Below are 16194 nucleotides of genomic sequence, written 5' to 3' on the forward strand. Positions count from 1 at the left end.
GCGGGCGCAGGGCAACGGCGGAAATGACGTCTCGGGTGTTGATGCTGAGGGAAGCGGCATGGCGGAAGGCGGCGGCGATGGTTCCTCCGAGCCCGGCGGGCTCTTGCAGCAGATCCTGAGCCTCCGCCTCGTCCCGCCGCCGGGGAACCTCACCGGAGCCGCCTGCCCCAGGACCCTCTGCCACTTCTCAGGTAGGCCTCTCGCTTCTGCGCATGCGCGGGAGGGCCACGCTTGGGCCTGCTTGGGCCCGCCCGCCCTGAGGTATTTCGGACTTCCACAAATTCCAAAAAACTACCAATCTCCCTCTTATCTATATAAAGCAGGCATGGGAAAACTTCAGCCCTACAAGTGTTTTGGACTTCAGCTCCCACAATTCCTGACATCCTCAGGCCCTTTCCTTTCAGGGGATTCCACCTCAGCATTAGGACGAATTTCCTGACCGTAAGAGGAGTTTATTCAGCAGTGGAACTCTCTGCTTCAGAGTGTGGTGGAAGCGTCTTCCTTGGATTGTAGAGCTGGATGGCCATCTGTCAGGGGTGCTTTGATTGTGCATTTCCTGCATGGAAGAAGGGGGTTGGACTAGATGGCCCATGTGATCTCTTCCATCTCTATGATCTCACCCTGAGGCAGTGAGTTCCACTGTTGGACATCTCTTATGGTCAGAAAGTTCTTCACTTGCGGAGTTTGGGTGGGATGGGATATTAGTTTTAAAGGAAATTTTTATGTATTTATTGCATTTTAATTCTGCTTTACCACACTCTTGCTTTTTGTTTTTTTTAACTTTTTATTGCACTTTTTCTGATGCACTTTATCTCATCCCTCAATTGAGAATAACGTCATTGTTTATCCCACCCGAGTCCCCCACTAAATGCAGCACTTTTACCGTACCCTTGAGTTTTACAATTTTCACTCCTCACATGTCCTAGCTCACCCTTGTTTAAAATTTTGTACTGTTTTTATACTGTGTTTTACTATGTTATTGTTATTATGTTTTGTTTCACTGTTATTGTATCAGCATTTTATTGGATATTGTTGTTGTGTCTTGCATGGATTTTATTTTGTTTTATTGTAATTGATTGGGCTTGGCCCCATGTTAGCCACCCCAAGACTCTTCGGAAGATGGAGACGGGATACAAAAATAAAGTTGTTATTATTTTTAAACTTGTCTAGTGTGTGATTGTTAACTGCCTTGAATCCCCACAGGGAGAAAGGTGGGACATAAATAAAGATGATGATGATGATAATAATAATAATAATAATCATAATGTGTTGTCAAAGGCTTTCATGGCTGGAATCACTGGGTTGTTGTGAGTTTTTAGGGCTGTATGGGCATGTTCCTCCTGACATTTTCCCCACATCTATGGCAGTCATCCTCAGAGATTGTGAGGTCTGTTGGAAACTAGGCAAGTGGGGTTTATATATCTGTGGAATGATGTCCAGAGTGGGCGAAAGAACTCTTGTCTGCTTCAGGCAAGTGTGAATATTACCATTGGCCATCTAGATAAGCATTGAATGGCCTTGCAGCTTCAAAGCCTGGCTGCTTCCTGCCTGGCGGAATCCTTTGTTGGGAGGTGTTAACTGGCCCTGATTGTTTCCTGGCTGGAATTCCCCTGTCCAAGATCTCGTTCACAAATGGGCTGCTTTCAAGCCAGGCATTCTCTTTCATGCGTTTTTGCATTTTAGATATTTATTCATTGCCGTCTCTCTCCTCTTCGCTGCAGAGATGTGGTACGGTGTCTTCCTCTGGGCCCTGGTCTCCTCCATCTTCTTCCACATCCCGGCTGGGCTGCTGGCCCTCTTCACCCTCCGGCGGCACAGATACGGCAAGTACATGTCAGTGAGCATCCTGCTGATGGGCGTTATGGGACCAATCGCCGCCGGGAGCTTGACAAGTAGGTTGATCCTTTGAGATGGCTGGAGTTGAAACTTTTTTTAATTGTGCTATGCCACACAATTTTTGTTCCTGGGTTATAAATATCATTTCCTAATCAGTTCTGTCATAAAAACATGGAGAAAGTTAATTAAACTGCACAAACTTTGTTGTTGAGGGAAGGACCTCCCCCCCTTCCACATGATGCAGGGACCTTTCTGAAGGTGCTTGTGCCTCATTCAGGGAGCCTCTCCCTCAGCCTTCTTCAACCATAGAGATTGAGCATATGTGTATAATTGATTCTGGAAATGCAGGTTAGAGAAATAAAATAAACAAATTGAGTCATAATGTTGAAATGAGGGGAAATAATATACAAATATTTGAGGACCCACCGATTGCTTCGCTCTGCACTTTGATTTGTTACTGTAGATAGCCAGCTTTTTTCGCAGATTCTACTGCATTTTAGGAATTTTACAATTTTATCAGATGGGATTTGTGTGTGTATGTGTTGTTTTTAAACTTGTGCTGATGTTTTATATGCTTATATACTGTCTGTTTATATGCGGCACTTCAGTGCTTCTATGAGCCGCCTGAGTCCCGTTGGGGAGATGGTGGTGGGGTATAATTTGTTGTTTTTGTTGATGGTGGTGGGGTATAAATTGTTGTTGTTGTTGTTGTTGTTGTTATACTGACACAAAAACACAGTATGGCACAGCAAACAAGATGTATATGCTGGATTTTGTATCACAAAAATCACAAGTCAAACACTTCCCAAGCGTTTAGGACTATGTGATGTATTTTCATTGTTATTATTATTATTATTGACAAAAAGACACAGTATGGCACAGCAAACGAGATGTATATGCTGGATATTGTATCACAAAAATCACAAGTCAAACACTTCCCGAGCGTTTAGGACTCTGTGATGTATTTTCATTATTATTATTTGAAACACAACAAGATGAGTCCACAGCAGACCCTCTGCTGCTTGTTGTATTGGATCACACGTTGGACACTTCCTATTATTATTATTATTATTATTATTATTATTATTATTATTATTATTATTATTATTGGCACAGACACAGTATGATACAGCAAACAAGATATATATGCTGGATTTTGTTTGCTGTGTAATACTGTGTTATTATGCTGTGTCTTGCTTTGTTTTTGTTGTTATTGTTATTATTATTGATCTTTCCCCCAGGAAGTTCTTTCTAATGTTTTGTCAGAATCTCCGTTGTTGTCATTTGAACATATCCTGCCCCCTTGAGCAAAAGAGCTGTGCCCATTTTCTACATGCTCTCTCTTCATAGAGTCAAAGCGCGCCTATCATTCCCCGAGTCTGCTGTCTTTGGGGATTGACCATTGGATTTCACAGTGGATGATGGTGGTAGATCAGGCCCTGACCACCCTTTTCCTCCCTTTCTTGGGCAGGTGCTGCAATTGCCGGCGTCTACAAATCGGCCGGGAAGAAGATGAGCCCCTTTGAAGCCCTGGTTTTAGGAGTGGGGCAGACCATCTGCGTGGTCCTGATTTCCTTCTTGCGGGTTTTAGCCACTCTTTAGCATCAGGGGCTGAAACCAACATGGATAGGGACGCATTGTGCAGAACTCGGAAGCCGGAGGATTGCGGAAGAGCCACTTGCAAGTCTCGCTGGAGGCCAAATGGAAGTAGAGAAGGGCTTTGCCACGCTCTCAAGTGGACTCCATTCATTTCACTAAGGAAGCGCAAAAAAAAAAAAAAAACTAAACCCAACAACAATGTTTGAGCAAATCAGAACAAATTTTCTCTTTCCCGAAGCCTGGAGTGGTTGCCTTTCATCGACTAGGAAGCAACCGAAGATTCTGTAGAGAACAGCTATTCCACCAGTGACTTTCTGGCACTTTCTCCCAATTCGAGAACGATGCGGAGGTTTTGCTATTTCTGGACCGCGGTCACGCATCCTGGAAGCATTTGCCTCCCTCCTCTGCCCTCGAGCCAGCTTTTGGTCTCCTGAACTGAAGGCCGCTCCGTGCTTACGTCCTGCAACGTTTTTGTAACCTCAAGTGCCAAGCTGATTGCTCTTTTCTTTGTGGGAGTGAGGGTTGAATGGAGCGAACACATTTCTGTATGCAAAGCACCCCCAAACCCCTTTCTGTCCTCGTTCCATGGGGAAAGGAATTGCGAATGAATCATGTTCTTGCCAGAGTGAAGTGCTTTGATGGACTTTAATTCTTCCCTGTTGCAGATTGTCGCCATTGAACAAATCATGTCAGGCTGTGCTTTCTGACACAAAATTAAAATCCTTCTCTTTCTGCTCGTGCTGTGCTTAGACTGAGAGAAATACCAGTTTCTCTTTTCCTACCTCAAATGCACAGATTGGATTGGAAATGCAGTCCCACTGAATCCTTCAGACAAAGGAAGAGTGGAATGTAATCTCGTCCATGCCGCCATGATGACTCTCGGTGTTCTGGGATGCTTTCTGAATGTCAAGGCCCTTGTTGTGGGGCTAAGCAGGATCCCTGAGAGAGATTTCGGACCCTTGGCCTGTCCTGTAAGTATTGTGATGACCCCTCGTCTTAATCCCAGATGATGGAAGGATTTATTACAGGAATGCTGACTTGTTCTCCTGGCCAAGCTTTCCACCGAGGGCTTGGCTTGCTTTGAGCTCTCTCTCCTCCACACAAGTGCCTGGGCTGTTTGCCCGCCTCCAAGGACCACTTTCAAGACCCTCGCCAGCCCTTTTTTCCCTTCCTCACATCCCGCCATGTGCAGATGCCTGACTTGTGCTGTGGAAATCCAGAAATCCTGCCTCTATGTCCCTGAGGGTTTCATTCAACCACCAAGGAAATAAGACCTGATGTAAACAATGGGTGGTCTAAACCTTCTCACCATCTCCAATTTGGTTCACATTTTAGCTGTAGAGCCAGTCAAATGTTCAACTAAGTATCCCAAAATGTGAGGTCTCTGACTGCAGTAGTTGCTGATCTAGAGGCCCAGATCTGAAGGGTAGTCCGTCACCGTGACAAAATGCCATTTTAGGGTCTAATTGAAACTAAATGTAGAAGAATGGCTAGGACATTGAAATCCCATCCAGTTTTTTTCTGCCCATTCCAATGAAATTAATTTTAACATTATGGGTGCAAAATCCAGTCAAACAAGTTGACTCCCAAGTCTGCATCAACATTTCCTTTTTGTGCAGCATCCCCATGCCGTCAAGGAACTGGCTGTTTCCAAACAGCAAATGGCCCAAAAACGGCTCACTATGTATGGCTGCAAGTGAGTTATAAAGAGGTTGCTGCTTATGTGCAACTGTCAGGATCAATAACCAGAGATCTTAATCATGGCCCCTTTTCCCCCCAATGACTTGAGTGAGTGTGGCTTTGTGTTTCCAGGTTTGCAGTGCACTTTATCGCTGTCGTTTCCCACTTTTGGTATCCCAAATGTGGAGCGGTTCTCTTCTTTCCACCACTTTAATTTTAAGCTCTGATTTCCATTTTGTAATCACCAATGCTTGGAGAAAGGGTCCTTCTCTTCCCTTTTCCTCCAGACTTTTATATAATCTGATTATTTAGCTGTTTGGAATCCCAATGTCAGTGGGTATGAATGGAATTGGAGGGCCAAGTTGCTAGTCCTCATGAATGATGTCAAAAAGACAAGGAAGTGGCACTCTTGGTTAAACTTTGTGGCGCTTCCTGCAGACCCACTTTTTCCACTGATCCCATTGCAACCAGCAGACAGTCAGATCCTTTCACCATGGTGTAGAAGGAGGTGTTGGTGCAAGTCTGAATTCTTTTGTCTGTTCTAATAATATTGTCTCAATCTGTTCACTAGCTTTTTGGGTATCTGGATCTTTATGGATTATCATAACTTTTTTCTTTTGGCAGCATCTGAAACAATATTTTCTTACACATAAATAAAATACAAGGTATACAAATCAATAAGCACAAAATCAAAATCATAGAAGATCCGCTAATAAAAGTCTAACAAATAAAGACTTTAGCCATCCAAAATTGGGCAACCACGAGGTTAACCAACTATACCAGTTGCGATCACTGGGGGTATATGAACCAACACCACCTTCTGCACCAACCAAATTCATAAGGGGTAAACTATACATTCCAGTGGCTCCCTTTTGTGATGATGGTGGTGGTATTTTCTGCTGTTGTAAACTCCATCTTTCAGGGCAGGACGCCCTTCTCTGGAGTCGGTCTGTGCGAGGACTGTGACGCTGAGCCCCGCTTGTGAGCAAAGGCACTCTCGTTGTCATTTCTGAACTGAAGGAAGTATTGAACAAATGTGAATCTATATCTCTGTCAGGGAGAACAAAAGTACTAATAACTAGTTTTTATTTTTCTACTGACACTTTTGATTTGAGCATTGGTATTTTAGCTAATAAAATCCCTACCGATCCTTGTGACCTGATGGTTGTGTGTCTTCTTTTGCGACTGGAATGCGCTATATGGCTTTCACTGGGAACTTCTGACGTGGAAAAGATTGTGATCTTCTTAGCTAGTAGACCCAATGGTATAGATATCTATACACATAATAAAAGTGACAATCTGTATGTATATGTGGCGGGGTGTTCACCTACACAGCCAAGTTCCTGACTCCACAAACAGCTATAGCTCCCACTAATGAAACATCAATGGCCCTCCCTCCAATGACATTGCATTGCAGGTTATGGCGAGCGCCGTGAACATGTCCATTACTAATAATATAATATATTGTAAATAAAATATTGTAAATACATATAATATTGATAATATAATGTAATACAATATAATAATAATACACTATTTTAATTTATTTACATGTAATATTACTAATAATATTGCAGCATAGTGGTATAGTACAATATAGCAATATATAATGCTAATATTGTGCTATGCTAATAATATATTGTATGTACATATAATTTGTAAGCCACCCTGAGTCCCTTTCGGGGTGAGAAGGATGGGATATACATGTCGCAAATAATAAATAAACATACAAATGGACAGGCACAAAAACGGAAGGTTTTGCCTTTATTTTCTTTGCTTTGTTACAATGGTAGCAAATGGTTTTCTTGTTTGTGGAGCAATGAATCCACCTTAGACTTTAACCTAAACGTTTAAGCTGCTCATCTGTTTCGGGAGGAAAGGATTCAAGTCTTGTCGGGATGTAATTGTGAGAGCAGCAACATACAATGTTAGCAATTTCCTTTCCCTATGTGAGAAAGTCTTTGAAAACCATTCACAATCAGGACTTGCTCAACAAACTTTGCATTTGGGTTGTGGGAGTGGGTTTATTTATTTTTGCACAGAAAACTGTTTGATTCCCACAAATGTTATTTTTGGATTGCTGTGAGTTTTTGGGCTATATATAGCCATGTTGCAGTAGCATTTTCTCTGGTCATTTCGCCTGCATCTGTGGCAAGCATCCTCAGAGGTTTGTCCAGAGGTCGATGGGAATGAGGCAAGTGGGGTATATGTTCAGCGTGGGAGAAAGAACTCTTGTCTGTTTGAGGCATGTGTGAATGTTGCAATGAATCACCTTGATTAGCATTGAGTAGCCTTGCAGCTGCAAAGTATTATTTTGGTGCAGAAAGCGCCATATTTAGGGATCATTCATCAAGTGTCCTGCTCACAGGACAGTCAATAAGGAACAACATTCAGAAGATAGGCGAAATCTAGACATGAATCAATCAGGGCCAGTTAACACCTCCCAACAAAGGATTCCCCCTGGCAGGAAACAGCCAGGCTTTGCAGCTGCAAGGCCATTCAACGCTAATCAAGGTGGCCAATTGCAAAATGCACACTAGTCTCCAACAGACAAGAGTTCTTTCATCCTCCCACCCTGGACATTATTCCACAGATATAGAAACCCCACTTGCCTAGTTTTTCCAACAGACCTCACAACCTCAGAGGATGCCTGCCATAGATGTGGGCGAAACGTCAGGAGAGGATACCTCTGGAGCATGGCCAGGCAGCCCTGAAAACTCACAGCAACCCAATCAGAATGTTGCTTTCCCAAGTCATCCAGATGGATCCTTGTCTAGAAAATGCGGATCCTCTGGGCGGTTGTGCCGCGTGATCCGCTTTCACCAGGGCACCACCCGCCCTTCCCAGTCCACCACGCGCCCGTTCTGCTCCTCGGAGAGGCCGGAGAGCACGCGCAGGATCCCAGCCACGCTGTCCTTCACCTCCAGAGCAGCCTGCGGAGGAAACAAAACACAGGCCGGCGTTAGAAAACAGGAAGGATCTGCTGCAAGGAGATGGGATCTGCTATGTATATTGCTTGAATAGCAAGGAAAAAGTGGGCGTTAGGAACAATATCATACGGAACGTGACGGGCACAACCTGGGGATCACAACCAGACACAGTGAAGACACCTGCCCTTGCGCTTGGCCACTCTGCGGCTGAAAACACATGCCCAGTGTGGAACACATCTCACCACGTTAAAAGAATGGATGTGGATCTTAATGAGACCATAAGATCTTAATGCTTTGAATGTGATTTCCTGCTTCTTGGCAGAATGGGGTTGGACTGGATGGCCCATGAGGTCTCTTCCAACTCTACGATTCTATGATTCTATGAGACATGCCGCATTATCACAGGATGTCTATGTCCAACACCACTGGAGAAATTATACTGTTTGGCCAGTATTGCACCACCTGACATTCACCAGGAAGTAACAGCTAGCAATGAAAGGACCAAAGCAATGACATTTCTGGACCATCTGGATATTAACCAAACTGCCAATGCCTGAAATCAAGAAACTGTTTTCTAAGATCTACAGAGATACTGGCAGTAACACCTCAGCAAGCAAGAGTCCAAAAGTGGCAGCCTAAAACCCAGAAACTCAATCAGTGACTGCAACCATCTATTTACTTTATCTATTTACGAATTTGTTACGCATAATGTGCACCTTGCTTATCCACTATTGCAACCTCATTGTTTTTAATCTGATGTTTTAATTCTGTGTTGTTGTTGTTGTTTTTTCACCTATTGTGTATATTTTATTATTGGTTTTGTTTTTGTCCTTTGATGTTTTATATTTTATCATTGCTTGTATTTTGATTTTGCTGTAAGCCGCCCCGAGTCCCCTTCGGGGGTGATGGAGGCGGGATATAAATAAACTTATTATTATTATTATTATTATTATTATTATTATTATTATTATTATTATTATTATTATTATTAACCAGATGAGAAATTTCCCACAGAAGATTGGGCGACTTGGAAGGCACTCTGGCACCACGAGATGCAGAGCCAACCTTGGGAAATGGGTCCACAAAGTGGAGTCCAAGTGGAGAAGAGCAAGCCACAGACCACCGACTACAATGTGGCCTGAGCCCTGCCACGTGCACTATGGAGGACCTTCTTAAGAGCAACACCAGAGGTTCCAAGTGGCCAGATTCTGGTCAAAGGACATTTAGTATCATACCAAGTTTTTAACTTTGTGTTTTTAAATACATTATAACTGTATCCTCAATTCAGTGCTGACACGATAAATAAATCTATATATGATCTATTAACTATCATCTTCTCTGTCCTGTATTTACTACCTACTATGTGTCTCTAATCTATGCCTTCTGTTTCATCTATCTGTTCATCTATAATAGAAACAGACCCACCCGCTGCTACTGGCCCCAGTGGGAAACCTGTTAGTGGGTCGTACCTTGTCTGTGCCGAGGTCCGTTTTCACCCACCCGGGGTGGATTGCCACGCACAGGATGCCCTTGTCCTTGTACTCCAGGGCCTGGCACTGCGTGAGCATGTTCAGCGCTCTCTGGAGAGACAAACAGAAGGAGGGACATATGGATGGACACATGGACACATTGTTCCGTATGCCGGCTCCCTGGCCGCCTGGCCTTCCTGCCACAGAGCGCATTCCCTTCTCGCCCGCTTACTTTGCTGCAGCGGTAGGCAATGACGGGGAAGGTGCCCATGTGCGGAGCGTTGCCGATGGAGCCGCCGATGGTGGAGAAGTTGATCACGGCAGGTCTGCAACCGCCCGGGCCCTTCCCGCTGGTTGTCTTCGCGGCCGCAATCAGCATCGGGAGGAAAGCCTGCGGAGAAGCACAGGCGCCGTGAGCATAGTCAGGACTGGAGGTAAGGCAGTGAGATTTATTTATGTGCAAGATCTTGCAACCTCTGAACTATTGCAAAATGTGCTGCAAGGGGTCCCTCCTACGTTTTTGCAGTTTCATAAACTTTCCCCATGTTTTGACGCTCTAACCGAGGGGTCCCCAAACTAAGGCTTGCCCAAAGTCTGAAATAACTTGAAGGCACCATAACAACAACAATCCTACTTAACTTGACTATCTCATTGGCCAGAAGCAGACCCACACTTCCCATTGAAATCCTGATAGGTTTATATTGCTTAAAATTGTTTTTATTTTTAAATATTGTATTGTTCCTTCATTTACTAATATTGTGCTATGGTAATAATATAATATATTGTGTATACATATAATATTGATACCCACACTTCCCATTGAAATCCTGATAGGTTTATATTGGTTAAAATTGTTTTTATTTTTAAATATTGTATTGTTCCTTCATTTACTAATATTGTGCTATGGTAATAATATAATATATTGTGTATACATATAATATTGATACCCACACTTCCCATTGAAATCCTGATAGGTTTATATTGGTTAAAATTGTTTTTATTTTTAAATATTGTATTGTTCCTTCATTTACTAATATTGTGCTATGGTAATAATATAATATATTGTGTATACATATAATATTGATAATAATATTATAATGTAATACAATATAATATTTATTTATTTATTACAGTACAGGGGACTCTGCGCGGCTAATAATAATAATGCAATGTAATAATATTGTATAATAATATTAATTATATATTATATATTAAATGTAATCTTACTAATAATATTACGGTATAATGGTATAGTACAATATAGTAATACATAATGCTAATATTGTGCTATGCTAATAATATAATATATTGTATGTACATACAACTTGTAAGCTGCTCTGAGTCTCCTGTGGGGTGAGAAAGGGTGGAGTATAAATGTAGCAAATAAATAAATAAATAATTGTTGTTGGGGGTTTTTTTTGCACTACAAATAAGACATGTGCAGTGGTGTGCATAGAAATTTGTTCGTTTTTTTTTCCAAGTGATAATTCGGCCCCTCAGCAATCTGAGGGACCATGAACCGGCCCTCCACTTTAAACGTTTGAGGACCCCTGCTCTAACCAATTTGGAAATGCCCTTGTGTCGCATGGGGCTACCTTGGTGATCATCATGGGCCCGACCACGTTGGTGTGGAAGACGCTGAGCATGTCGTCCTGGGTGACGGACTCGAGGGTGCTGGGCGGCATGATGCCGGCGTTGTTGATCAGGAGCGTCAGGCCCTTCCCGGCCAGGTGGGCCTCGGCTTCTTGGGCGGCGGCCTCGATGCTCCCTTCGTCCGTGGATTCTGTAAAGGTGCATGGGATGTATTACGAGAGGGATTCATCATCACACCTTTTTACGGTCCAAAGATCCATCTGCTGGGAGGGGTTTGACTGTGTTTCCTTGCAGAAAGGGGTTGGACTGGATGACCCTTGGGAGTCCCTTCCAACTCTAGGATTCTGTGACTTCCAGCACAATGGATAAAAAGCTTTGCTTTGCACAGAACAGCTTAGGATGCATCTAGGTAGTAGAATGGATAAGGATTGGCTCCACTCTTAACTGCCAATGATTCCACGCTATGGAATCCTGGGAGTTGTAGTTTGTTGGGGCCCCAGAAGGATCCTGTAGAATGGAAAGGGTTGCTTCTAAAAGGACAGTATCAGAGAAGGCTTTGCTGTGGGGACGAAGGATAGGAGACCTGAAACTCACCTTTAAGCTTGACTTACCATAAGCAAAAGGGAATAATAACACAACTTTAGAAATGCGTGGGCATGTACATTCTTTTGTGTTTGTGGTTTGCGAAGGGAGGAGCCCTGCAAAGGCACACCTGCGCATCTCACAGAGACAGGGTTCGGTCCCTTTTGTGCTCTTAATCTGCGCCTTTCAGCCACGTCTACCCAACAAGGGACAGGCCTGGGCTTGGAAGCTGCCTTTTACATTTCTTGGAGAAACACCAGCATTATGCAACCAATGATATTACCCAAAGGTTGAGAGAGTCAGAAACACTGGGGTGTCTGTGGTGGAGGAAAAACAGAAAATCTAGGCTGAAATTGTCCCCTTGTGAAAGCCTTCACCTGGGTGGTGAGCAGGATGTGTTGGTGGAGGACATGGACAGGGCTCTTGGGCATGTTCACGGCACTCACTATAACTGGGATGTCTGTGGTGGAGGAAAAACAGAAAATCTAGGCTGAAATTGTCCCCTTGTGAAAGCCTTCACTTGGGTGGTGAGCAGGATGTGTTGGTGGAGGACATGGACAGGGCTCTTGGGCATGTTCACGGCACTCACTATAACTGGGATGTCTGTGGTGGAGGAAAAACAGAAAATCTAGGCTGAAACTGCCTTCCCTTGGGTGGTGGGCAGTGTGGTGTTTGTGGAGGACACTGGCAGGGCTCTTGGGCATGTTCACGGCACTCACTATAACTGGGATGTCTGTGGTGGAGGAAAAACAGAAAATCTAGGCTGAAACTGCCTTCCCTTGGGTGGTGGGCAGTGTGGTGTTTGTGGAGGACACTGGCAGGGCTCTTGGGCATGTTCACGGCTCTTTCTATAATTGCAATGTCATTGGAGGAGGGCCATTGGTGTCTCCTGAGTAATGGGACCTATGGCTGTTCGTGGGAGCCTGTCTGTGTACGCGCACACCCTGCCACATGCACACATACATATGCATTTTCACCTTTTTTATGTGTGAAAAAATAAACTCAAGGGATCCTCCTTGGCTCCTGCTTTGCCTCTGTTTGTTTTGAATGCCCCACAGCCTATTCCAAAAGAGCAGCGCTAATGAGGGCGAGGTCCCGGGCGCTGAGTGCAAATCATGCGCTCCGACAGGCACATGTAACGCATGGCCATGCATCCCTCCTTCTGTCAACCCACCGTCCAAGGAAACAAGCAATGGGCCCAGTGCAAAAACAAGGGTCCAAACACCCTTTCTGCAGGGAAAAAGGAAAGGTTTGTGCACATACCGAGTTGCAAGATCACCAGGTTGGGATGCTTCGAAGCCAGTTTTTTCAGTTCCTAGAATCAGGATTAAAAAAGAGAGTCTGCATTATAAGACGCACACATTCAAAGCTGCCTGGATTCCATCCTTACTGAAGAAAGAAAAATACAATTCTGAAACAGGATTCTAGTTTTTCAGTTAATCTCAACCCATTCAACCTAGTTTGTGGCAGCTGCAAAAACGAAGTTCCTGGAGAATAGCAACTACAGTAGAGTCTCACTTATCCAAGCCTCTCTTATCCAAGTTTCTGGATTATCCAAGCCATTTTTGTAGTCAATGTTTTCAATATATCATGATATTTTGGTGCTAAATTCATAAATACGGTAATTACAACATAACATTACTGCGTATTGAATTACTTTTTCTGTCAAATTTGTTGTATAACATGATGTTTTGGTGCTTAATTCGTAAAATCATAACCTAATCTGATTATCTTTTGGCAGACCAAGACCCCAAAATTACTGCCAAAGTTGCTAGCTTTTGTGCAGCAGCGATAACTTGTCGGTGTAAGATGTTGCCACAGTTTTAGAAGATTTTAATATTTACTTCAGCATTTACCTTTGTCATTTTAGCATATAAATGTTTTATGTCATTTAACTACCTCATTCAATACTGTGTTTTAACCTTGTTCTTCACTGTGTTTCTTAATACAGTAGAGTCTCACTTATCCAACACTCGCTTATCCAACGTTCTGGATTATCCAAGCCATTTTTATAGTCAATGTTTTCAATATATCGTGATATTTTGGTGCTAAATTCGTAAATACAGTGATTACTACATAGCATTACTGCGTATTGAACTACTTTTTCTGCCAAATTTGTTGTCTAACATGATGTTTTGGTGCTTCATTTGTAAAATCATAAACTAATTTGATGTTTAATAGGCTTTTCCTTAATGCCTCCTTATTATCCAAGCTATTCGCTTATCCAACATTCTGCCGGCCCGTTTATGTTGGATAAGTGAGACTCTACTGTATCTAATTGTATACGTTTCAACGCTATTCTGATGCTTGTACATTTTCTGTTGCTGGTCATTGACTGTAATAAATAAATAAATAAATAAATATATAATTTGATGTTTGATAGGCTTTTCCTTAATCCCTCCTTATTATCCAAGATATTCACTTATCCAAGCTTCTGCCGGCCCGTTTAGCTTGGATAAGTGAGACTCTACTGTACTTTCCAAGTAAGGACAGCACAACGAAACAGGAAATAGCACTTTCAAATCAGGAGCAGATGTTCAATGTGTTGTCGAAGGCTTTCATGGCCGGGATCACAGGGTTGTTGTATGTCTTTCGGGCTGTGTGGCCATGTTCCAGAAGCATTCTCTCCTGACGTTTCGCCCACATCTATGGCAGGCATCCTCAGAGGTTGTGAGGTAACCCAGGAGCAGATGTTGTTACTTGGTGCTATTTAGTGATTCCTCCCCACTCTCGGCCGCCCTGCTGCACCTCCCAAGCCAAGGCCTCTCTCTCTCCTTGGACTCCTTCGGTCCTCACCTGGGCTCCGCTTCCTTGGGGGTCCCGGCACGTGGCAAAGAGCTTTTGAGGGGGCTTGGGTTGTCCCAGAAGCTGCTTCACCAGTTCCAAGCCGATGCCCCGGTTGGCTCCGGTCACCAAGACGCTGCAAAAGTTGCACCCCGACATGGCGGCCGAGAATGCGTCCTCTTCTTCTCGCTTGGCAGCTCAGAACCGGAGACGGAGGGCTCTCTGCCTTGCCGGTTCCCACCGATTTGGAGCAGAAAGAGGAGGAGACAGAAGTGGGAGTGCACTCCAGAAAGCCCCGAGTGAGTCATGGCACGCTGGAAACGTGCGTGCCCGGGAAAACAAAACAGACAAGCACGCAAAGCCTGGCCCGAAGGAAGGAAGGAAGGAAGGGCCTGTGAGCCCAAGACACTCGGCATATTGGCCTCGCTCTGCTTGGCAGGCCGTGGTGTGCCTTCAAGTCCTTTGGGAACGGTGATAACCCAATCCCAGGATCTTCTTGTACAGGGATAAGACTCTGATTCCACTTGGCAGCATTCGGAATTAAAACCTATGTGGTTCAATGTGTTGTCGAAGGCTTTCATGGCCGAGATCACAGGGTTGTTGTGTGTTTTCCGGGCTGTATGGCCATGTTCCAGAAGCATTCTCTCGTGACGTTTCGCCCACATCAAAAATCAGAACAGTAAATAAGAAGCAACACTTTGAAAACAGAGGAGTTCCAGACATGGATCAACCAGGGGCAGCTAACAACTCTGAACAAAGGAGGCCCCCAGGCAGGAAGAAGGTGTCAGTGTAATTTGCAGCGCAGCAGTAGATGGAGTCGGTGGAACGCAGAACAAAGTGACATCAGAGACGATGGTAAAACTATATACAAAGTTTTACTGAAAGCAGTAATAAAGACAAAACAGACTTGCAGACAATGGACACAGGACTTGACTTCTCAGCAGACAGCAGAACAGAACAGAACAGAACTGATGCAATCAGTAATGCATACACACTTGTGTCTGGACACTCCCCAGTTCCAGCCACACATCAAGGTCAACACAGCTTCTCAGTAATTAACTCTTTCTAGACTATAGTACACTCTGGATGATGCAATCAGTATGCAATACAAACCAAGACACAAATTGCATTTAAACACTATCAATACACAAATCCCACATTAACAGAAGGCAGGTGATGAAGCTATTCAATGCTAATTAAGGTGATAAATTACAACATTCACGCTGGCCTCCAACTGTCAAGAGTTCTTCTGTCACCCTGGACTTTCCACAGATATATATCAACCTTCCTTGCTTAGTTTCTCCATGCCTCACAACCTCTGAGGATGCCTGCCATAGATGTGGGCGAAACGTCAGGAGAGAATACTTCTAGAACATGGCCACTCAGCCCGAAAGACATACAACAACCCTATGTGGTTCGTCTTCACGTGGCGAATGTGTTCTTTAATCTGTAACGTTGGGCTTTGGCGTGACCGCTTGCCAGGCACGGACCCTCCGTATCCGCAGTCCTCGTCTGATTTTGACTTCACCAGGGAGTTGCAGTTCTTATTTAGGATTCTTAGTTAGAAATAATAATTCTCATTTAGAACCCCATCACCAACAAAAAAAATACAGGAAGGCTTTGAGGGGAATTCGCCTTGATTTATAGGAATTACAGTCCACCTGCACCCAGAGAGCACTGTGAATGTAAACAACAATGGATCTGAACCAAATTTGGCACGC

General features: G+C 43.8%; 2 protein-coding genes across 3 annotated transcripts; one reads left to right on the forward strand and one right to left on the reverse strand.

Annotated features, from left to right (window-relative positions):
* Positions 1-14057, forward strand: tmem170a (transmembrane protein 170A). Of its 2 annotated transcripts, none has more exons than XM_062961721.1 (3): positions 1-191; positions 1722-1892; positions 9042-14057. In XM_062961721.1, exons 1-3 carry the CDS (start codon positions 59-61, stop codon positions 9185-9187), a joined length of 450 nt encoding a protein of 149 aa, XP_062817791.1. In that variant the 5' UTR covers positions 1-58; the 3' UTR covers positions 9188-14057. The 2 variants fall into 2 exon arrangements, with proteins under 2 accessions (XP_062817791.1, XP_003228937.3); XM_003228889.4 differs by lacking the exon at positions 9042-14057 and adding an exon at positions 3308-6272 and having other exon boundaries at positions 9-191.
* Positions 6861-14819, reverse strand: LOC100560409 (C-signal). The gene is made up of 6 exons (XM_008122769.3): positions 14486-14819; positions 12953-13004; positions 11110-11297; positions 9747-9905; positions 9515-9625; positions 6861-8048 (listed from the first exon to the last, which is right to left on the reverse strand). Exons 1-6 carry the CDS (start codon positions 14630-14632, stop codon positions 7935-7937), a joined length of 771 nt encoding a protein of 256 aa, XP_008120976.2. The 5' UTR covers positions 14633-14819; the 3' UTR covers positions 6861-7934.
* Between the last annotated feature and the right edge of the window lie 1375 nt (positions 14820-16194).

The sequence above is a fragment of the Anolis carolinensis genome, unplaced genomic scaffold, assembly GCF_035594765.1.
Source record: "Anolis carolinensis isolate JA03-04 unplaced genomic scaffold, rAnoCar3.1.pri scaffold_9, whole genome shotgun sequence".
NCBI lineage: Eukaryota > Metazoa > Chordata > Lepidosauria > Squamata > Dactyloidae > Anolis > Anolis carolinensis.